This window comes from Nipponia nippon, unplaced genomic scaffold, assembly GCF_047370975.1.
Source record: "Nipponia nippon isolate SJK-2023a ecotype South Korea unplaced genomic scaffold, ASM4737097v1 scaffold_2, whole genome shotgun sequence".
In the NCBI taxonomy this organism is placed as follows: domain Eukaryota; kingdom Metazoa; phylum Chordata; class Aves; order Pelecaniformes; family Threskiornithidae; genus Nipponia; species Nipponia nippon.
In genome coordinates this window covers 87740308-87750000 of record NW_028262336.1, presented here as the reverse complement: position 1 = coordinate 87750000, position 9693 = coordinate 87740308, and the positions used below count along the sequence as shown (strand labels likewise).

At 35.3% G+C, this 9693-nt stretch overlaps 1 protein-coding gene across 1 annotated transcript in view; it reads right to left on the bottom strand.

Annotated features, from left to right (window-relative positions):
• DACH1 (dachshund family transcription factor 1) overlaps window positions 1-9693 on the bottom strand; it is a 366376-nt gene that overhangs the window by 166694 nt on the left and 189989 nt on the right. The window contains exon 4 of the mRNA XM_087758755.1: window positions 7093-7254. Within this exon, the coding sequence (XP_087614881.1) occupies window positions 7093-7254 (162 nt within the window). The remainder of the gene's footprint in view (window positions 1-7092; window positions 7255-9693) is intronic.

Below are 9693 nucleotides of genomic sequence, written 5' to 3'. Positions count from 1 at the left end.
CCACCATAGACATTATTTCCTAAAGTTGAACTAATAATCATAAAGTTTAGTGTTTTCTTTTTAAAATGTAGCTTCTAATTTATATTTATGAAAGATGATCCTATAGACTATCATAACTACTTAGCAAAATAAGGTGTTTATTAAGCTTACATTTCTTAATATAGCACATCCACAGTATTATGTTTAAGTATATTTACTGCTGATAACAAATAACAATGAAACAAAACTGAATAAAAGCTTAACAATTTAATTATTTTCATACAAGGCACTACTCAAAAGGAAAATGGCCATAACAATAAAGCATGTATTTTGAAAAAAATCACATCGAAGATTAAATTATACAACTATTTATCCAATTAGGATTATCTTGCATGGAACAGGAAATAAAGTAAATGTGATCAAACAATATAAATAGCTTTTTTTTTTATCTTGCTGACAAGATAGACTTAATCATTTAGATTTTTCCATGAACTTGATACAGCTTCATAGCAGACGCAGAGCACAAATGTCACGCAGGAAGCTTTTGCCTCTGCAGTTCTAGAAGCCTGTTCTCTCAGTATGTCTCACATATAGGTAAAATCACTCTTTTCAGAAGCGATATACCTATACAATCAGAACAAACTTGAGAGGATATTTATATCTAAATAGTTTTCTGGGTGAACACCTAAACTTCTCATTTGCTGTTTCTGAAGACTACATTTATTTTTTTTCTTTTTCATTTCACTGTGTCTCAGGCACTATTTTGCCATTACTGTATCACTGTCTTGGAAAAGACCTGTTAGCTCATTCAAATCTTGTTCCAGAAAATATTAATTGCATGCATTGAGGGAGATTCAGTCATTTAGCATTCTTTATGTAACTACAACTTCAGTAGTCACACAAATAAGCACTTTTAAGGTGCAATTTATCCGACCTACTTTTGCCATTTACTTTAGGATGAGATGGATCACCCTTACAATTGCCTATTTCTGCCTTTTGAGTCTAAGGTGACTAACTTGGATGCAAATGTCTACATTTGTTCCAGTCAATCCCACAGCAAGGATTTAATCTAGATGAGGGACTCATCATTATAACACAACTGACTGTCCAACACAAAATGCTGAATCTTTGCTAATAATTCCCTTAATTTACTAACTGGTGTTCAGATCATAACATCCCATTCGTTGCCTTGTTTAGCAAATTTAACAATCACAATTAAACACTAGGGAAGCACATCCGGAGAAATTATATTCTCGGTTGATAGACTAACATTATACTTCAGCTATGAAATTCAAGATATTTTTTTTTCCCATGCCATCATGAAGTCACGTAAAATTCCAAAACAAAGTTTAGTGACCTGACTATAACCAAATGATCTGTTTCTGGTATTCCGTGCACTCCCATTCGCAGTCTTATGAAAGCATTCCTTTAGCTTGAAATACAATGTGCTCAACATCACACATTTGTCCTTAAGGCTGTGTGATTATGCCTTTGGTAGCGCCTAGACGACACTTTTCATCCACAGATTTCAAAGAAGTTTACGAAAGTAGATATATGTCACTGACAAGCATTTGTCTTATGTCCCATGATGTCAAAGTTACATGCACAGTCTTGTTGTTAAAAGAAGTGTTATGTATCATACAATACAAATAAATACTGCAAATAATCTTTCTGGTCTGAAGTTATTGTTTATCTTATTTTCATTATTGCAAGTGAATATTTTTAGAAAGGGACCACATCCATCCACCTAGGAACATACACCTTCAGTTTATGCTCAAAGAAAAATACATATTAATAAAAGTACTAAAGTAAAAAAAAAATCAGTTTAATCTGTTAAACAATAGAAAAATTCTTATGAACTAGTGATACTGTCATTGAACTGGAGAGAGTTTGAGAACAAGCTTGCTCTGGCTTTTTCACCCTATGATTTGGAATCTGCTCACAGTACTGCCAGCTTAACCAAAAAGGATTAACTCTCATATCCAACTGAGAACACAGATAATTCTCAGTAATTGGTAAAAAATGAAGATGAATGGGGCTGAGAGATAAGGAGCAATTAGCTCATCAGCAGTTACAGCTGTGCACTCAATCCGGATCCATCTCTTGAGTCTCGGCCCCTTTCAAAGAACCCAAGCAGAATAAGCACAGGACACCCCCTCCCAAAAAATTGCTGTACCTGCCCATCATTCCTCTCTCTTCCATTTTATTTCCGTGCTGTACAAAGACACCTGTCATAGCATTCTGTGTAAATTACTACCTCTCCCAGGACCTGTATCTACAGCCAATCTTCTTTTTACACTTAAAAAAAAAAAGGGGGAAAAAAAAACAAAACCCGGAAACCAAATGACTACTGTAGACACTCTTAAGTTCCCTGTCAATCGTTTCATTATAGCAGCATCATCTGTTTGAAAATATAAGCAATTCCCTCATCTAATTATAGGGAGGATTTGAGGTTCATTAACATTGCCAAGGCAGAGAATCAGATGTGCAACTGCAGAGCTGTGCTCAGTGGCCTGCATTCTCTGTTTCCTTTTATTTGCTTTTTCAAGGTCTCCAAGACTTTTTCCTGAAACCATAAAAGTAATTCTTTCCTTCAAAATAGACACGTGTGTTTAGAAAAAGGAAATGACTGCATTTTGTACTGTTCTATTATTGGGCAAGGTCACTGGAGAAAAATAATTTCACCTAAATCATTTTATCTCTGATTCTGGATGAAAAAAAAAAGAATAATACTATGCAAGCAACCGTTACTTTTGAACAACAGATCAGAGGAAACCTTGTGTTTGTCTCATAATTTTAAATATTGCAAGGTAATGCGGATGAATAGGAAACTTAACATGCCAAGAAAACCTCTTAATTTTCAACACATTTTGTGGTTGTTTATGGATTAACATGCTAGCCAAGTGTAAAATGTTGCCTTGTATTTCCTAACTGTGTTTAGAAACTGAGAACACCAAAGTCTTCATGATTGCTTCACTTCCTTAAAGAAATAATGGCATTTTTTTTTTTGCATGAATGTAGTTTAAACAATGACATTTTCTTGGGACATCTGTTTTGAGATCGTATTTTGAATAGATATGAACTCATTTCCTACTAAGCAAGTAATTTACTATTGTTGATAGTTGTTTACAAGTTTTATGAGTCAGATTTTAGCAAGTGGCAAAGGTCTTTACAAATCCTTTGAGTATTCCCTAAAGTGTATGCATAGTGTTTTCATTATATAAAATGTTCGGGAAGCAAAAGTATAGGGACTGTTCTTCACTTCCTACCAAGTTATAGATAGCAAAGCCTAGCTCACAGAAATAGCTTTAAACACATTTATTTTCAAAGGCTTCTATCTTTTGCTGCTGCAGGTTAATGAAGTATGATAGCAGGGCAGTAAGTACTTAAGCAGCAAGCAAATAATTGAGCTGCTCTACCTATCTATAACTTCGGAGTATTAAACAGTAAATATACAACTGATCCTAATATCATCCTAAGATGTTAATATGACAAAGAGCAGAACCTCTTCAATGAAATTTAAAGTTTGACCTTGTCACTCTCTTTCTTTTAATTCCGCAATTAAATAAAAAAAAAAAAAACAACCAACACACAGCATAATCTTTTTTTGTTTGCTGCCATACGGAATTCATTTTTTAAACAAAAAACCAGTAATTTATCTATCCTGCATGTTGTATGTAGAATTGCCACTAAAAAGAACCCAGGACATTTTTCCTTCTTATCTGCAATGTAGCTCATATCAGCCAAGCTGTCACAAGACAGTACTTGATATAAACAAGAGATTGCAAAGACATCTCAGTAATCAATATTAGGATGGCTACAGTATGGAAGCCCCAACCACTGCATATCATTTGTCTCAGCATCTATTTCTATGACCAAATGAAGCATTAATTCAAATCATAAATCTATGGTGATTTAAATCTGGGAATGAGCACCTGCCTGCTTTAATGATTTATTTTGTACATTTCAGTAAGCAGGAGATTTGTCCATATGAACTGACAGGTCACCTTCAGATGCCAGTAGCAGACTGTTTATCACCATGCAGACTAGCATCTCATCTTAGCAAGTAAATATTAAACTAAAAGAATCCAATTGATTGCGGATGGGGGAGAAAGGCGTTGCAGCCATACATTTTACTCAGTGTGCTAATACCTCACTCTGATTCCTCTGTAATTTCTTTTTCTTTTTCCCCTTTTTTTCCCCCTTCTAAAATAATAATTCTGGTGGGAGGATGCAAGCCCAAGGTTACCATACAAAACTGAAGGATATAAAATAATTACTTATTAGTATCATTGGCTTCCTTTAACTCCCTTCACTCACTAACCTTTTGGCCATTGCTTCAAAAGACCAAGTTAATAAATTTGTGTAGTGCTCTGTATAATTATACAATGTTCATCTACAAAAATGACTTCCATAATTCACATTAAGCATCTGATTAAAACCAAAAAGTAAGACAATTCAAAAGTAAACCTGACAATTCAACTCAAGAGCCCATATTTATCTTCTTTTACACAGGAACTGGAACAGCCTAAGAACACGGTATGATCAATCCATGTACACTAATACACCATAATTCCTGTTACATATGGGCTAAACCAGCTTTTAGCCTGGTTGGTTAGTTTGTTCCTTTTCAGCTTGGTCAGGCACATAACATAATTTAAAATATAAACCAAAATCAGTTTATTTTCTTTTGTTTTAATCCTTCTTCTGTCAACATTCAGTAACATAGTATTTCAAATTCATGCCTAACAAGCCATAATTTAAAACATTAATGGTATATGGACTTGATAATATTTATTTGAAAAGACATAAATAAACATCTGAAAAAAATGCAGGGGGAAAAAAAAGCACACACCTACTACAAAGCAACACCTTTGAAATACGAGTTCTTGTCAAGATAATACAACATGCTAATTTTCAAAAATGCAACTAATAAATAGAGACTTAACTCTTAATGAATCTAATAATACCCTGGCATTAGTAGTAGTAGGAATAGGCATAACCGACACTGGACACTAGATAGGGCTCACTAGAAAAGAAACAAATAAATGCAAACTATTTTTGAGACAACCTCCATAGGAAGAGTATAGCTCAAGACTGGATGCACAGACAAGCACACTGTATTTCCAGAACCATTCTTCATGGAATGGAGACAACTGGAATGTTATTCACTCTACTCAGAAGAGCCTTTTTTTTCTGAACAAAATTAATTCAATTCTTTATTCAGTTCAATCGGGAAATTAACTGAAGTTTACAAGTAAGTTAAGGGGCTGAGAGGAAATTTTGACAATGACAATAAATAATCTTGCTTTGCTAACTTTGCCCTACTAAAATAGCTAGAATGTATTTTCTTAAACAGGGAAAATGATTAAGCTGTGTAAATGCAGATTAGTTATCTAAATTATGCCTCAAACAATGACTTCAAAATATATTTTTTTTCTTTTTTATTCAGAGGAAATTCAGGTATTCCCTCCATCCACTCTCCTGCAAATACTTCACATAGTTTAGATGTTGATTACCTGTTAACTTTTCCATTTCCATGGATGTACAAGTGGTTTGTCACTAGAACTGCCAAGCAGAATAACAGTTCCATAATCTAATATTTGAACATTTTATTTCACATAATGCATTCAACTAAGTCTGAAATTCAAATCTAAACCAGCTTCTAGTTCTAGTACAGACTCTTTACTCTCCCAGTTTGTACTTACATTTTTTACCCTTTCTCATTACTTCACTTTTATTCCAGTATGTTCGGGGCCACCTGGCTCTTCCACTTCATTTATACCTATCTCCTCCTCCCAGATTTCAAAGACACCTGCTCTCTACCTGCTCTTGTCTTCTCTCCAAGAGGACAATCTTTCCACTAATATTCTAGTGACTGCATGTGTTGGTATCTGAGTACTAACACAACTAATTTAAGACTATTTTCTTCGCCATCACGGAGGCATTTTTTTAAGCCTTTCTTTAAAAGGAAAACAAAAATCTGGTTGTCTCCTTATGCAGTAATGCATACATATTGCTGTTATTTAAAATAGCATGCGTCTAGGTGAACGGGTTCTTTGAACTGCAATTCACATTATTTCTAAATAATAGCCTACCAACACCTACCGAACGGTACAGAAATGCTGTTCACAAACACGTATTTATTTACGTTAACATAACTCTCTAAGACTCATTTCAAATGTATTTAGGAGATGAAAAACTAAAAAATAAACAAAACTAAACAAAGGAGCAAAAATTAAAACAAACAAAAAATCCCTATCTTAAGCCATTTTTTTCCAATATACACCAATCTTGCCTGCAGTCTTCTGAATGTACCTCTTTGTCATTGAATTTCTGTTGCTGAGTTAATACTGTCTCGACATGATAAAAGGAGCCAATACAATGAAATGGCATAACAAAACATTTTACAGCAGACACACACAGATGATTAAAGATTTAATCAACAACAACAAAAAGTTACTCTAGCTTTGAAGTATGCTTTAGCAAAACAAATTGTCCAAACAAATGAATAAAGTATACTGAAACAATTCTTTTTTGAGAAAGAACATGAGTTGCTGATGGCTGCTTAAGAAATGGAAAAACCTGTTAACTACATTTTAAGAATGTGTTTATTAAAATAAAATATGATAGGAACTGCAGAGCATGGCAATAATTTATTGTGTATGTATGTTTTCCTTTTGTCACAGGGCACATGAAAGTATGAAATATTTTGCTTTCAAGCTTGTGTTCTGAATTACCTAAAGTCGATACCCAGCACACTGAGCAGGAGACATTGTTAAATTTCACTTTGACACCATCATCTGTCACCCCACCTGTACTTTGAAAAATGAACTCTAAGCAATCAAACCACTTTCTTTCATGGAAAATATTAACTGGAGTCTGCAAAAGTAACCTGCAAAGGAAAGAATGTTTTTGTAATAGTAACAACAACACTGAACGCTGGTGTAAAGGTCAGATACAAAATAAAACTACAAACAGCAAGAAAAGGAAAACAAATATACAACTTTTTACACCAAATCAAGGACTTCAGAGGGAAGTCCAGAAGGATCACCATTTTAATAAAATATCAGAGCATTATGCACATATAATAATGCTGTGTCTGAGACTTACCGACACTTGAATTCAGATCTCCATTTTCAGAGTCTGCTCCATGCTGGTTATTATTTGCATGATAGTTGGACATAGCTTCCAATTTAATTTTTTTCACTTTCATTGCTTCTGCTATGGCGGCATTGGTGGCAGCTGCTGCCGCTGCAGCTGCTGCTGTCAGGCCTGCAAAGAAGTATGAACAAAATTTAATATACATTATTCTATGATTCTTCATTATTCTTCCCTATTGTAGGGACTGTTACTCTTCCTTTATGCTTGCTACGTAATGAACAGAGAACATTGCAGAGTATTATTCCTCTTGTTTGATTTGAAGTTTGTCAACTTTTTCAAGTAAAATGTTTCTCATCCTATTTAGATAGTTACTTCCGTATGTCCACCTTAACTTGGTATCCAGTAACTACAGTCATAATATAACCATAACTAACTGTATATACAAATACATGCTTGCAGAAATATAACTTAGCTTCAAAATAGTGTCTTAGCTGTCTGGCTATGAATAGGTGAACATGTACATAACTGTACTTAGGAAAAAAAAAACCAAACAACTTTAAATCTCAAATGTTTACCATGCTAAAGAAAACAGAAAAAAACAGGTCTAGAATTTCTATTTAAGATCAACAGATGAAATAACTCAGACATTTATTTCTCATTTCACACATAACAGCAAGGAGATGTGGGCATTCAAGGAAGCATTTTTAGAAGAAAGGTTAGTAATGCTGAACATCATTGGTAAAATACTTATTTTGCTTTCCTCAAAACTTCAAGGCATTAAGGCATTTATCAATAAGAAGAGGAATTATTGAACCTATTTAATCCCAATCCCAAAGCCATCTTCAGGCAATCCAAGTGCTCCTCCTACCAAACCGAATTTCCGCCATCCAGCCATTTACACGAATGTTCTACAAAAACGAGAAAAGTTCTCTTTGTCAAAAGCAATTAGAGAAATGGTCCAGCAATGCCTTCAAAACTCATAATTAGATACAGTCTTTACTCAACATTGTAAGTTTTTGGCCTCTTCCCTGAGGCAGGTTAATTTTTCTGTGGTCCCCAAACAGTGCTGCTACCCACTCAGATCCCTTTGACCCAGCCTGGGTGGTAGCAGAGAGAAATCAGTGTCAAACTTCACACGAGCTGCCTACCCCACAGGACTGATCCAGGGGGCAGAGATGGAAATTAAAGAGAATTAAATGTAAAAAAAATAAAAAGAAGGCATTAAACCAGGTAAGTTTTATGCAATTATGCAATCTCAGCCCTCAGCCTGTGATCCCACACAAGGAGGACAGATCCTCAGTCATTTTGAACCAAGAGTCTTGCCCTGACTGTGGAGAAGGCTTGAAAAAACTCAGTGTAATTAGTTTAAAGGTGCCTGCTTGTCTGATTTTCAGCTACTCTGAGAGGTGTGAAGTGTCTTATGGATCTCAAGAGGAATTAACTGCACAACTTACTATTCTAATGGGCCCAGGCTGCTGCCCAGCATAGTAAGAGTGCAATTTAGCAGGAAAGACCAAATAAGCAAATAATCCCAGGCTGCTGAGGTAAATATTGCTACCACCGTTGCTTCCAAGAGCCTCTGGTTGTCTCCTTTGCCTCCTTAAATGGAAAACAAGTTCACTCTTGCCACGTTTTCGGCTAGTGATGGGAAGAGACAGAAGGCAAAATCCAGCGGGGAGAAGGCAGAAGGTGAATGGACATCAGGAATTTGTGCCATCCCAGGGAAAACAATGAGGTGGCATATGAGGTGCCTTTGAATATATTGCAGCTTGACTTTATTTCTTTGCATGACCACGTAAAGATTAGCAAACAGTTCCAGCCTCCCAAGCCTCCTATCAGGCTGGCTTCTAACACCTCCAAGTGCAATGAGAATTACCAAGTATGTGATAATTACATTCTGCATAGGCAGATCAATATTATTTAGAAAACTGCTATTTCACGTAGAAGAAGATGTACCAGAAGCCGAAAATCAAATCAGAAGGTGGATAAATGCAAGGGTTTAATTTTATTTTAGCTTCTTCCACTATTATCAATTGTGCATGGTTTGATCCTAAGAAGGTATTGACAATAACATGGATTGCTTCCAATGATATTTTTACCTTAGAGGAAGGATATGAAGTTATACATTATACAAATTTGGTTACAGTCCCTAAATTAGGCCACAGAGAAAGGGATGGTGCACCTCTGAACTTCAGTTTGCATCCTGTGCTCATTAAACAATACAATAACCTATACTTCCTTTTTTTTTATATACATCACTGACAAGCTAAAACTAGCATCTTTAAAGAACAGTCCTTCAGAGGAATATTCAAATATGGTACAACTAATGAATACAACAGTAGGCCTCAAACTTTTGGCTGTGACTGCACTTCCAGACCAGCAGTTTTTAAGTGCTTCCAAAAATACCATATTAAACAAGACACTGGACATTGGGCTTGTGAGTCCACCTGTAAATATTAAGTCTCACTGGGGTAATGACCCAGTCACAGAACCACTAAAATACAAACTCTCTTTCACTACAAAATCTGCAAAAATGTGTACTTCAGTGCTTCTCTCCAAAGTAGGCTGTAATGCTTCTCTCTAGAGGAAGCCACAACCTTTGGATAGGTA